The sequence below is a fragment of the Oncorhynchus mykiss genome, chromosome 16 (assembly GCF_057628025.1).
Source record: "Oncorhynchus mykiss isolate SJ-2025 chromosome 16, ASM5762802v1, whole genome shotgun sequence".
NCBI classification, from domain to species: Eukaryota; Metazoa; Chordata; class Actinopteri; order Salmoniformes; family Salmonidae; genus Oncorhynchus; species Oncorhynchus mykiss.
In genome coordinates, this window is record NC_143037.1 from 59,088,442 (window position 1) to 59,103,087 (window position 14,646).

At 40.9% G+C, this 14,646-nt stretch overlaps 1 protein-coding gene across 1 annotated transcript; it reads right to left on the reverse strand.

Annotated features, from left to right (window-relative positions):
* Positions 1-213: 213 nt before the first annotated feature.
* LOC110491119 (rho-related GTP-binding protein Rho6) lies at positions 214-9,188 on the reverse strand. Its single transcript, XM_036947350.2, has 5 exons — positions 8,928-9,188; positions 8,232-8,319; positions 2,854-2,963; positions 2,600-2,734; positions 214-2,267 (listed from the first exon to the last, which is right to left on the reverse strand). Exons 1-5 carry the CDS (start codon positions 9,045-9,047, stop codon positions 2,022-2,024), a joined length of 699 nt encoding a protein of 232 aa, XP_036803245.1. The 5' UTR covers positions 9,048-9,188; the 3' UTR covers positions 214-2,021.
* Positions 9,189-14,646: the final 5,458 nt, after the last annotated feature.

The following is a 14,646-nucleotide window of genomic DNA, read 5'->3' on the forward strand; positions in this document are numbered from 1 at the left end:
GCTAGGGCCCTAGAGTGTCCCTCATCACAGGGAGTGTGGTTGTGCTATTTAGGGTGAAGCCATCTGTTTAAGTTTCATACTGTATGTTACACTTTAAGTCACCTTCATATGTTAATGCCTCATAAACATTCACAACTTATAGATGTTACTTTTCCCCTTATGGACCACCAAACCTGTACTCCACAAAAACTCAGACATCTGAGAATATATATAAGGCGAGCTTTATTCAGAACCAAAGAGAAAACTTATGGATGGAAAAAAAAATCTATGTCCATTCAAATGAAGAATTCTACCCCAAAATTTACAGTCAAAAATAAAACGACAACATTGAGCAATACAGTATTTCATTAATAAATTAAGTTGAAGCCATTTTACTTAACACAAACACTGAGTTTTGTTCCAACAGCATTCTTTTTGGAGCTTTACAAATGGCATATAAAGCAGGATATGTACAACCAGACATGGTCTGTTCTTAGCAAAGGAGTGGGAGCAGAAACAGTATGACGGCTGTATATTCAGTCTGAACAGTGTTTCAGTCACTCCAGGCAGATTTGGAGCTTATTCACTCACTGCTGGGAACTCAGGTTATAAAAGATACTCAAATTGCTTTTTTTGTTCTGACACAAGCCACTGAGCTGCCACTGAGTTCGGAGGCTTCAAATTAGTTTTTCAGATATTTTTCAGATGTTTTTCAGCAGTGCACTACTAACTGAAATGTCCAGCCGTCACCTTAGCAGTGGTCTCATGCTACAAATGAAAGGTGAGACGCACCTGGTTAAATAAAGGTGAAATAAATAAATAAAAAACTGTTGGAGCCCTCTTTCTTTTCTCTCAGAGCCAGAAACTGCACCCATCATCACAATTCTGCTGACTTCTGCCACTGCTCACACAGTTGCTAAGCAACCCTTAAATTCCAGTGTTCTGTAAGTCCAAACAACTCAGAGCTCCTGTCTGTGCAAATCATGAAGTCCTCTATTAGCCGGGTCGTAGACAGCTCCTAATACAAGATGACTTCAGTGAGTACAACAACAATGACAAAAAAAGCAACTACAATTAAAAAGGACTGGGCAGAAAGCAGATTACAAATTTGAAGAATACTGAAAAATATAAATCACCTTATACTTAAAAGATTTCAAAGCAAAACAAACTGAAAAATAACTTACTTTGGACAGGACCAGCCTGTTAGTTGTTTCGGCTCAAATTCACCCATCCCACCCACGCCCAACCCTCACAGACCCTTTACCCAATTTCTTACACTCTCCACTAAGTATGAATGAGAGACCCATCTTTGTAAAGGCCTTGATCCTGTACTCTCATCAATAATGGCCAGCCACACTACAAGAATGACAACTCCAGAGAGTCATCCCAGGTGATCAATTGTGGAACATGAAGGAGACTTATTTTTCAGTCTCTGAATCAGAGAGGTGTGGGGGGCTGCCATAATTGACATTCACTTTTTCAGCGCCCGAGGAACAGGGGTTAACTGCCTCGCTGAGAATTTTTACAGATTTTTACCTTGTCAGCTCAGGGATTCGATCCAGAAACCTTTCGGTTACTGGCCCAACGCTCTAACCACTGGGCTACCTACCGCGTGTGTGTGTGTGTGTGTGTGTGTGTGTGTGTGTGTGTGTGTGTGTGTGTGTGTGTGTGTGTGTGTGTGTGTGTGTGTGTGTGTGTGTGTGTGTGTGTGTGTGTGTGTGTGTGTGTGTGTGTGTGTGTGTGTGTGTGTGTGTGTGTGTTTGTTTGTTTGTTTGTTTGTTTGTTTGTTTGTGGGGGGGTGATCATGAAGAGGACCAGTATATCCTATACAGAGTAAACCATGTTTTTTTTAAGTGGGGCGTCAGTGGGGGTGGGGACTGGGGAGGATGTTGGGGGAGGCCAGAGGGGTTCTAAAGAAACCCCTTCCTACCCCCTTACTTCCGATTCCCTTGCCCCTCTACCACCTTGCACCCCCTTTTGCCCGCTGGACTGTTCAATGGAGTGAATCGCTGGCCACCCCAGTCTGGGTTCTTCCCCCTCCCTCACATGATGGAGCAGCCCTTAGCCTTGTCCTTGCCGAAGGTGGAGGAGAGGAGGTCAGACTTTCTGGGCAGGAAAAGGAGTCTCTTGGAGAGGCGTCGGGCAGGGCTGGTCTTGGTGGAGGGCTGTAGCTTGCTGATGCAGGCCAGGGCTGAAGTACGGAACACACTGTGGATGCTCTTCTCTGAGGTGAAGGCCGAACACTCCAAGTAGGCCTCCGCACCTAGCTGCTTGGCCATGGAGGAACCCTGCAACATGAAGGGGAAAGAACAGGAGTGAGACGGAGGAAGCGAGACACCAAAGAGAGAGAAAGAGAGAGAGAGAGAGAAAGAGAGAAAGAGAAAGAAAGAGAGAGAGAAAGAGAGAGAGAAAGAAAGAGAGAGAGAAAGAGAGAGAAAGAGAAAGAGAGAGAGAGAGAGAGAGAGAGAGAGAGAGAGAGAGAGAGAGAGAGAAAGAAAGAGAAAGAGAAAGAGAGAAAGAGAAAGAGAAAGAGAAAGAGAAAGAGAAAGAGAGAGAGAGAGAGAGAGAGAGAGAGAGAGAGAGAGAGAGAGAGAGAGAGAGAGCATTATGTAAGATTCACCTGCTCATGTGAGATGGGTGTCTGCTTCTGATTGGACAGCTCCATGAGCGTACACACGTCTGTGCGCAGGTCTGTTTTACAGCCTATCAGGAGGATGCGTGTGCTGGGGCAGAAATCCAGGATCTCTGTCTTCCACTGCAACGAAAAGGACATATGGCTGTCATGAGGTTGTTATAATGTATCATCACCTAAGATGAGGAGGAAGAAGAAATTGACATCAACAATGATGCTGATCACAATGACAAGGGCCTTGCCTTTTTCAGTGCACCATCAATTGAGTCTGGTCGGCTGATGTCGTAACAGAGGAGCACAGCGTCTGAGTCGCTGTAGCACAGGGGTCGGACGTTATCATAGTACGGGGAGCCTATAGGGTCAAACAGATCGGCTGGGGTCAGTCACAGGGCTTTCAATAGGACAGTACATCTAATCACATTTTATTTGTCACATGCTTCGTAGACAACAGTGAAATGCTTATTTACGGGTCCATTTCCAACAATGCAGAGTTAAAGATAAGATAAAATATTCAATCAAATATAGAAATAGTGACACAATTAATAAATTCACAGTGAAAAAGAAATATATTTAACAAGTAAAAATAACATGGCTATATACAGGGAGTACCAGTACCGATGTCGATGTGCAGGGGTACAGAGTAATTGGTGTAGCTATGTAGTGTACTTATAGGTAGGGGTAAAGTGACTAGGCAACATGATAGTTCATAGACAGCAGCAGCGTATGTGGTGAGTGTGAAAGTGTGTGTGTTGGGGTGTCAAGTATGTATGAGTGTCTGGGTAGAGTCCAGTGTTGGTGCATAGTCAGTGGAAAAAAAGGGTCAATGGAGGTAGTCCAGGAAGCCATTTGATTAGCTTTTTAGGAGTCTTGTTAAAAAGTCTTATGACTTGGGGATAGAAGCTGTTCAGGGTCCTGTTGGTTCCAGACTTGATGCATTGGTACCGCTTGTCGTGCGGTAGCAGAGAGAACAGTCTGTGGCTTGGATGGCTGGAGTCTTTGACAATGTTTTGGGCCTTCCTTTGACACCGCCTATAATACAAGTCCTTGATGGCAAGGAGCTTGGCCCCAGTGAAACACTGGGCCGTACGCACTACCCTCTGTAGCACCTTGCAGTCGGTTTTCCAAGCAGTTGCCATACCAAGCGATGATTCTGCCAGTCAAGATGCTCTTGATGGTGCAGCTGTATAACTTTTTGAGGATCTGTGGGCCAAAATCTTTTCAGCCTCCTGGAGAGGAAGAGGCCATGTTGTCCCTCTTCAAGACTGTGTTGGTGTGTTTGGACCATTATAGATACTTAGTGTTGAAGGTCAGCGTGGCAGATGTGTTGTTGCCTACCTCACCACCTGGGGTAGACTGTCATGAAGTCCAGGATCCAGTTGAAGAGGGAGGTGTTCAGTCCCAGGGACCTTAGCTTAGTGATGAGCTTTGAGGGCACTATGGTGTTGAACTCTGAGCTGTAGTCAATGAACAACATTCTCACGTGTTCCTTTTGTCCAAGTGGGAAAGGCCAGTGTGGAGTGCAATAGAGATTGCATCGTCTGTGGATTGGTTGGGGTGGTATGCAAATTGGAATGGGTCCAGGGTGTCTGGGATGATGGTGTTGATGTGAACCATGACCAGTCTTCCAAATAATTTCATGGCTACAGATGTGAGTGCTATGGAGCAATAGTAATTTAGACAGGCTACCTTGGCATTCTTGGGCACAGGAAGTATGGTGGTCTGCTTGAAACATGTAGGTATTAAAGACTGGGTCAGAGAGAGGTTGAAAATGCCAGTGAAGAAACTTGCCAGCTGGTCAGCGCATGATCTGACTTAGCGTCCTCGTAATTCGACTAGTCATGCGGCCTTATAAATGTTAACCTGTTTAAAGGTCTTACTCACATCGGCTACGGAGAGCGTAGTACCAAGTGAATAAGAAACTCCATTAGTTCCATTAAGAATGATTTGTTGCAGCACAGGACACCATTCACTCCCCCTGGTAACTACGGCAAAAGCCTTGGTCAACAATGCTTGAATCCAATACTCTATTATACCCCCCCCCCCCCCCCTACACACACACACTGTACACTGTACACTCAAATGTTCTTCCTCCCTCACACTCAGATCTACAGTAAATCACTTCACTAAACTTATGGGCCTTCCCACTTAGTAGAATATTTCTCCAATAATTCCCATTAACACACAAACAGACAAACATACACAAACACAGACATACAGAAAGAGTAAGAGAGAGGCACAGTACACAATTCTATCCATGTCACACCCCTGTGTTTCGTAAACAATTTATGCTGAACTCTTTTTTTGTGCAGAAATCCCACTTTAAATCAGAGAGATGTAACAAAGATCTCTGTATCAGGGGAGAATCATTGATTTATGTGTTTAGGGCGTGGGTTCTATGTGATGCATAACACATACTGTACTGTATGTAAAATGTCGTTAACAATGACACCTAAACTAAAAAGTAAATGCTTCTCATGTTATAAATGAAAGACTATTGCTTAGAAAACCTTAATCTGGTTGTGTGTGCATGTGTGTGTGCATCAGTGACAGTTGCTGTCGTTTAAAATGAGGGAGGACGCAACATTTTTTATCAGCATGGCCTTATTTCTATTACAGCATATTGGATGACTGTCATTCATATTCCATTCACCCAGTTCAATGTAACTGTCATGTGTGCTCCCTCTCCAGCCTCTAGGTCACCATGCTGCTCATTAAGGCGGACACCTGTCACCTTCGTTATGCGCACCTGCACGTCATCAGACTCACCTGGACTACATCACTGCCCTGATTACCTTCCGTATATATATGTCACTCCCTTTGGTTCCTTCCCTAGGCGTTATTGTTTCTGTTTCAGTTTCCTGTATGTGTGTTGTTCGTGTTTCTTGTTTTGTATTATATTGCGTTTCTTTATTAAAACACTCACTCCCTGAACTTGCTTCCCGACTCTCAGCGCACATCGTTACAGTAAGATCGATAGGTTTGGCTACTACATGATACTCAAATTTCCCCTATACCCATCATGAGGTTGCTACCACCTAGCCTATGAATGAAAGTTTACAACGTAGGTGCACAGGTCAAGAGAAAAATGTTAGTAATCAAGGTGACAGACAGTGGCACATCCAATAGCGCCTTGCACACTCTTGCCTGCATCTAGCTGATCTAGGGTGTATTCATTAGTCCAACAGTTGCAAACGAGAGTTTCTATTCGACCATCTAAGGTATGTTTATCTTTGTTTTGTTCCGTTTGCTTCCATTTAAGAATATTTTTTCAACAAAATCGGAGGAATGACCACACCCCTAATCACCTGCAAATGAAGTTCACTTTCATAGCAGCCACATACAGACAGCATGCTCACTTTGCTAGTTGTATAATTCCTCCTCGCATATACTCTGTCCTCCTCTCACCTTTTCCCTTGTGGAATTCATTGCACAACACAATAACTGTCTGTGACCAGGCGAAAAAACCTTTCCAAGCCAAATATTCACACCATAACCGCTAACCACTACACACAGCCTACATCATTGTCACCATATTAGCTAACGTCATAGTCAACATAGCTACTAGAAGTAACGCGTTAGTAAACCCTCTACAATCATGTAGTACAGTGTACAGCAAGCAGTTTAGCAGTTACACTGGCGGGCCCCGGTGGCAATAAATTAATAAATCCAAAAGCTTACATTGAATTGTAATAGTTCCCGTATTGGATAGCCATAGCCAGCTAGCCAATGTAGCATCCCTCTCTGTTTGAGCCAGGTGTTTGAGTAGGTTAAACTAGCTAGCTGCATTCGTTAGCAAAGTAAGTGAAAGGGAAAAAAATACAAAAAATATAGCTTGTTCTCTCTCTCTTGCTTCTCCTTCATTTTTTAAAGGAAATTAATTTGTTCAAAACTGTTAAACTATTGTCTTTCTCTCTTTGAGTCAACCACATTTTATACCACATCTGTAGCTTATGCTTTCTGTACTAGATTAATTATCTGATCATTTTATTGGGTGGACAACATGTCAGTTCATGCTGCAAGAGCTCTGATAGGTTGGAGGATGTTCTCCGGAAGTTGTTTTAATTATTGTGAAAGTCAATGGAAGGGGGTGAGAACCATGAGCCTCCTAGTCAATGTACCCAGAGGAGGATGGAAACTAGTTGTCCTCTGGCTACACCATGGTGCTACCCCAGTGAGTGCCGTTGAAGCAACTATAGACCTTCATAGTTATTAAATATTGGTCACCATGGTGACACGGTAACATTGTGACATTGGTGACATGGTGACATTGTTGACATGGTGACAATAAATATTTGGTGACATGAATATATTTAATACAGTTTTATCTAAAAAGGCTAACTTTTGTTATGCTTCACTTTACATTTTTCTGAAAATCCCCTTTCTCTGAGGAGGAGCCTCCACTGGTGTGCGTATGTGTGTGCATGCATGCCTACACACCAAAGTATAACGTATGTTAATGTTTACATGAAATTAGTGCTTACATTAGTGCTTACAGCGATATATGTGGTCCCCTCTGTTGTACAGGAAGGTCTCTGTGCTAAAATCAGACGCTGACAGGATGTCCATCCTCTCACCACACCAACAACAGATTACATTTTTAACCTACTCCAGAAACGTGTTAAACACAAACTAAACCAGCAAATAATGAACTAAGAAAAGCTTCATCATGCAGATGTACAGTGTAACCTACTTATTATTATTTTTTATTTTTTTTATTTAACCTTTATTTAACTTATGCCTTTATGGGTAGTGTTAAATGCATTTGCATGATATAGAATTCCCTCCTTCTACTGTAGGTGTGCCATTCTCTTCAGATCCAATCCATTATTAAAAGCCTGACAAACATTCTCCTTTGAGGGAGGCAATTGTCTGACGTTTACAAGGAATAACTGTATAGTGTGTAAAGGCAAGAGATGAGGGAACTGAATGGCAGTGATTGGACTTGTTTTTCCAGTAGGAGACAATGACCATATTGTCAGAGGTGTCCAGGGTGATGCAATGCTGGGGAAACAGAGATGATGATGGCTCTGAACCCTGGAGCTGAGACTTTAGTTATAGGACAATCGGAGAAATCCATGATATGGCACAGGATGTCAGAGAGACAGATAGAGATCTCAGTGTTTAGACTATAGAGGCACTTTTGATGGCATGATGATAGAAACAGTGGAAAAAAGAAAGGTGGAAAGAGCTAGGGAGAGGTTAAAACGAGGTGTGAAAATGTAAAGGTGGGGATGAGTCTACTGTTGTTTACAAATTGCATTGTTTTCAGAGCGAGTGGGCAAGGAAATGTAAGTCAGGTTTTGCAGTACAATTCCTCTGAGAACTTGAATATAAAGACACATTAAAATGGAATGTTTTTGGACTCTCTCCTGTTCAAGAGAAAGGAGTTTCAAGGTAGCGGCCTGAGAACAAGTTGGAGGAACATTTCACGCATGATAAACCCCCTCCACTATATCTGCAGGTAGAGCACCTTGTATAGAGAGACATGACACATTATATCCCTTTTTATAATACATTATAAAGGCTTATACATGCCTAAATACCTTAATGCTTTAAGTAAAGTGCTACTGTAAGGGTATGTTGGATGTATGCAGGGAGAGTGCAGAGTGTAATTGCTCACCTGACGTGTCCCAGAGACTGAGCTCTACGCGCTGGTCCTCCAGCTCCAGACAGGCTGTGTAGTTCTCAAATACTGTTGGAACATATGTCTGTGGATGCAGAAAGGAATGGGTTCATTTGTACTACTAAAGGCAATTACACTATGTAAATGTAGGATTTAGAAATTAGAATACAGTCAACCTGTGAAATGATGACCTTTGTAATCCTCAGTCCTACATTTACATACAGTGTAAATTGTGTTAGTTTTACATATAATGATCATCGCAGTTTGTGGCTACTGTGCCACTGCCTACTGTCTGTCTGACCAAATAAGGCATCTGATCATTTCAAAACGAAGGCCAACTCCATGATAACAGAAAAATAATACAAATCATTTTAAGAGGTATTTTAGTATTTTAAGAAATAGGAAATAATTGTTTCCTATCAATTATACAGTTAGGAAGTTAATACTTATCTTGGGATAAAGTATCATATAAGAATTAAGCAATACATAATCTATGTCTTGAAACTCTATCATAAATCTAACACAATCTAGCAATGCAGTTATTAGTGAAAATATAAACTTGACACATTCTCTTTGTTATTATCATATAATTATCACCTCTTTATAGCCTATGTATGTTGACTATTCCAGTAGGCCTATACATTTAGGTTTAGACTGTAATCCAATCAAATGTGCCAGGTAGAAATCGCATACCTCAGGATAGGAATCCTTGGCCAGGACTTGCAACATTGCGGTTTTCCCGCATTGAACATCCCCAACCAACACCAGTTTACATCTCGCCACCATAGGCTGGGTAAGTCTCCTTTCCTTCATTGTGAAAAAGATTTGGTTGATGAATACAATAAATGTATATGTGAAACAAAACAACTCCTTTGTAAATCCTCTGTCAGTTATCAGTGCTTTGTGCCGTGATTCTCTCCTCCTGCGATGAAGCTTGCTGCCAGCGGTATTGATGAGATATGACACTGCGGAACTTTATATTGTCGCGACAGCCAATGAGCGTTCTGCTAATGGTTGCGCGGCACGCGCTTCGGACGAAATATACAAGGTTTTTGTAGTCAACTGTTCTAAAGGGCGAAATGACCTACATAGTCTATCCATGTCTAGTGGATGATACGCTTTGTGTGATATTAGAGAGAGGAGGGAAAATGGCTACAGGTTATTTAATGTTATATTGTTAAATGTTTGTCATCATGGAGTAGGCCTAATGAATGATCACAACAGCAATTATATAATTATTTATTAGAATTATATTTATGGCTACATTTAATGCATTAATCCTTCCAATATCAAAGTAATGTCAGTCAATACCTTCTAGATCAATCAAATGTCTCTCTCTTTCTTCGCCTGTTGGACAGAGAAGCAGTGAGTGGGGAGGGTTGTGTGTTTTTTTTATTGGGCACAGAGGAGGGTAGTGCGTTTTTTCCCTGGTTTATTTTCACTCTTCTGCTCTTAGTTTCACTATAAACAATGGCTTGACTTACTTTTGATATTACCCTAATAAAGTTTAGAAATGTTTGTGAAGGTTTGGCATGGTGTGGCTATTAATAATCTTTAGCTACTGCAGGCCTATGACATGAAGACAGTGCACCCCGGCCCTCCAACTGACTCCGACAGCTGAACTTGAGGCGAGAAGTCTGTTTCAGGCCTACCAGAGTTACTCCTATAATCAAACAATATAATGCTTAACTTTATACAAAATATTCTGATCGAAAATAAACGAATTAGCCTCCTTCAGTACGCAGTGGTGTAAAGTACTTAAGTGAAAGTGCTAATTAAGTCGTTTTGGGGGGTATCTGTACTTGTAACGGTCGTCGTATGAAGGAGAAGAGGAGGACCAATGCACAGCGTGGTAAGTGTCCATATGTAATAGAATAAACTGAACACGACAAAATACAAAAATAACAAAGTGAAACAGTTCCGTGTGGAACACACAGACACAGGAAACAATCACCCACAACTCAAAAGTGAAACCAGGCTACCTAAGTATGGTTCTCAATCAGGGACAACGATTGACAGCTGCCTCTGATTGAAAACCATACCACCAAACACAGAATCCCAAATTACAGAAAAAGGAACATAGACTGCCCACCCCAACTCACGCCCTGACCATACTAAAACAAAGACAAAACAAAGGAACTAAGGTCAGAACGTGACAATACTTTACTTTACTATTTATATTTATAATGTACGTTTTACTCCTTACATTTTCCTTGACACCCAAAAGTACTCTGTACATTTTGAATGCTTTGCAGGACATAAAAATTGTGTAATTCATGTACTTATCAAGAGAACATCCTTGGTCATCCCTACTGCCTGTGATCTGGCAGACTCAATAAACACAAATGCTTTGTTTGTAAGTTATGTAGCCCCTGGCTATCCGCAAATGAAAAAAAAACAAGAAAATTGTGTCATCTGGTTTGCTTAATATAAGGAATTAAAATGATTTATACTTTTACTTTTGATCCTTAAGTATATTTAAAACCAAATACTTTTAGACTTTTTCTCAAGTAATATTTTACTGAGTGACTTTCAGTTTTACTTCAATCGTTTTCTTTTAAGGTATCTTTACTTTTACTCAACTATGGGAAATGCAGCTTTCCCCCTACATGAGAACCTCATGCACCCTTATGCAGGTATGTTGATAATAGAATGTTGGAATCGATTTCACTCTGTCTGTTTCTAATTTCCCTTGTTACTGCATACTGTACATGTGTGCACCTCTATATCAGAAGTGCCATTTTATCAACGCTTTTGAAATATGGTTCCTGGAAAATGGTATGGTGTTTTTTTTGTTTCCCAAATATATATGTGACATATATTCTTGTTACCTCTCATTCACAGCTGTCCATGTCAACAAACCTGGGCTTACCTGGAACTACCACCACTCTCATTGTCAGAGAGTCAGAGAATGCATTCGGCATCATGGCTGCAAGGATGAGGATTCTTGGACGCACAGACTCTGCTTCACAGAGCACACATAGGACCAAGTATTTTGTACTAAAATGTAGACTTTTAATCTTGTTAATAAAATGAAACCTGATTCTGGGACGTCTCAGTGTGCAGTCATTTAGATTAGATTGATCTACAACACAAGTAGAAAAAAACCTGTAAGTATGTATCACACAGCTCTTCTGTACATTGTCAGCCCTTAATTGTCATATAGAATGCATTGAAACACCTCAAAGAAATTCCAACAGAGCTTTTTCAGCATATTAATAAACCTTTATTCTTGATTCTGAAAGTAAACCACAAGACAAAAGCAACTGCTGAGAACAGACTTGTAAACAAGCGTCCATGGATTAAAATGTGTCAGTGTAGTTACAAATGTTTCTGAATATAAATATTTTGGAACAATAGTAAAACAGTGTCTGTTATGAACAGACATGTAGATAACAAAAGTGTCTATGGAATAAAATGAAAGTGTCTAGTGTCTGACTCCTGAAATGTCTGCACAATAACAGAACAAGTTGTTCATTTCACTGTGGTCCCAGTCAATTGGTCCATGTCCTCTTCTTGAAGTCATGCACAAACTCATTGAGTTGGTAATCGAATTCCTCCCAGAGTTTTGGTGAGAGTTCATCCTGAAATCAGCTTTAGGTTCCAGGACCCTGTGGAGAGGATGAGAAGAGGGATGAAATTAGGAGACTCTGGAGAGCAGTGTGTATGGTGAGGAGAGGAGGAAAATGGACAACAGAAGAGAGGGAGGGGATTAGAGAATAAAGTCTGAAATCATTTTGATTTACCTCTGTGACAGGCCGGTGACTTGGTGCATGACGTTCTCCAGAGATATGTCTTTAATCATTTGCAATGCCTTTGCGAGTGATGTGTCAAGGAATGAGTCTGCAGCTCTTTTCCCCCTTCTTCTCACACCCCTGCTACTAATGCTGCTGCTCTGTGGCATCGAGCCCTAAACACATTGTAACCATCCATAGCAACCTCAGAATACAGGGTTTTATCAGTTAACCAGGTCTCAGATACAATAAAAATATCAGGGTCTGCCTGAGAGACCCAGATCTTGACATGATCCATTTAAGGTAATAAACTATGAATATTAAGGTGTACAAATGTCAAACCTTTTCTGCATTTAAGTCATACAGAGTTTCAATACAAGTCAGATTACTTTAAAATTTCGGAACAGGAGACTCAAAGATTGGATTATAAAAGAAAACAAAGTAGGAATCTTAGTTACATTTCTCCGGTTAGCACCATTTGGCATGTCACCACTTTCCGACACAACATGTGGAACTCTCACAGTGACCAAAGAGGAGATGGTAAAACTGTCTTACATGTAATGCTAGTGTTGTCCTCACATCAATTTAGTTGACCAATAACCTTTCCAATGTTTGATGACAACAGCCGGGAGCCATTTTCACCCAGGTGAATTCCGTCTACCACAAAGTAGCCAGGCCTGTTCCTGAAGGAGTCAAAATTGTCGACGAAAGACATGCCCAAGTCCTTGGTCAGACGCATTAACCACTGGTGAAGAGACCAAAGATGGGTAAAACACTCAGTTAAAAACGGCGAGACAAATATTTGTCCTGCTAATTTCTGAGCATTCTCCAAGAGTTGTGAGAAATTTTCTCTTAGCTTTACAGATTTCACAGATTTCACAAATAATATCATTTGACCCCATATGCACCACAACTGTTTTCAGAGCAGGAGTCTGTTTCTTGATGGTGGGGCTGATTTCCAATAAATCCAATACCTTCGCTCCAGGAAAACAAAGTGTACGGGTATTTCTGACTTCCACCGAAATCCGTACACTTTGTTCATAGAGTTCAAGTAACAGACACATCTCAACATCAACTGGAGACTGCATGAATCAGGCCTTCATGGTCGAATTGCTGCAAAGAAACCACTACAAAAATGCAAACCATGATATTGAAGTACCCAAAGTCGGTATGCTTTGTTTATTGGTTGTGTGGTGTTTTGGCATGGAAACCTTTTGGTGGAAAACTCGTTACATATATTTCATATAAGTATAAATATGGCATAAAAATGTTGAAAATCTGATTTCCCCTAGCTGATCATTGTCTGCAGCCAGCTGTGATTTTAGTGCAAAGAAACAGGCAGGGAAAGTGGTGTGGTGGTCGGCGAACCCTCAATCTTCTGGCCCGTAGCCCTGCATGGCATCGACTGTGCCACAAAAGCATGCTGAAGTGGCAAAATACCCACGTTTATAAACACAGGGTCGCTACAGTTATTATTATTTTTGATTGTAAACATAATTCTATGAGTGGGGGGGTGGGGGGGGGGTGTTCAAATTATTAAGTGAAAATATTTTTCATGTTAGGGAGGAGGGTGCATTTTATGACACCCTCCCCCCAGCACATTTAGATTCATTCAAATGGTATTGTAAAAGTGAAAACATACTTAGCCCTATAGGGCTTGTAGTCTAGAATAAGGTGTACTTTTTCAAATATGCACAGTGGGTGTACAGGTAGGTAAAGATCAGACCCACTAAAAGAACAATGTTACTTGACCTGCTTCAGTTCTAGCTTTCATTGATACTCTCTCGGTCTCTCACTCAATCTTTCTCTGGATAATTTTTTTTCAACTTTTGACACTGTTGCCTCCCCATATGGCTTCACAGGCATGAACAAAAATTACCAGATTAAATGGTCTCTGTATGAGTAAAAAGGATCTAACTCTACTTAAATATTTCACCCAATCTAGAACAGGATTCAAAAATTAAGAAGAATTACACGTCCTCTCATCAAGTTACATATGTATTTGGAAGGAAACCTAGCAAATGCACAGAGAAAAATTGTCACATTCGTCGTAATGATGAGACCAAGACGCAGCGTGACAAGAATACATTCTTCTTTAATAAACGAAGAACACTTAAACAAACTAACAAAACGAACGTGAAGCTATGCTAAACCAAGTGCTCACATTCAACACATAGACGATAACCCACAAAACCAAAATGGAAAATGGCAACCTAAATAGGATCCCCAATCAGAGACAACGATAAACAGTTGTCTCTGATTAGGAACCAATTAAGGCCACCATAGACCTACATATACCTAGACATACCAAAACCCCATAGATATACCAAAAACCAGAGCACTGACTGCCAAGCCCAAACAGAAGACATATGGCTTCCTCACTCTGAAACACCAGAGAATCTTCAAGAATGTCTGCCATTTTGGGAGGATGTGGAGCATGCTGAGTTTTACAGAACATGAATGGACATACAAACAACCACATACTGTTACGACATTAAATGTCCTAGTGCATTCGGAAAGTGTTCAGACCCCTTGACTTTTTCCACATTTTGTTACGTTACAGCCTTCTTCGAAAATGGATGAAATAAAAACAAATCCTCATAAACCTACACACAATACCACATAATGACAAAGCGAAAACAGGTATTTATAAATTATAGGAAATTTATAAAAAAATA

Bases quoted from the DNA above. Each gene is read 5' to 3' on its own strand.
- LOC110491119 (XM_036947350.2), bottom strand. From the start codon at position 9,047: ATGAAGGAAAGGAGACTTACCCAGCCTATGGTGGCGAGATGTAAACTG. The intron at 8,320-8,927 runs GTATGCGATTTC...CTGCATCCACAG, and splicing joins CCAAGGATTCCTATCCTGAG to ACATATGTTCCAACAGTATT. The intron at 2,735-2,853 runs GCAAGGCCCTTG...TTTTCGTTGCAG, and splicing joins TTGATGGTGCACTGAAAAAG to TGGAAGACAGAGATCCTGGA.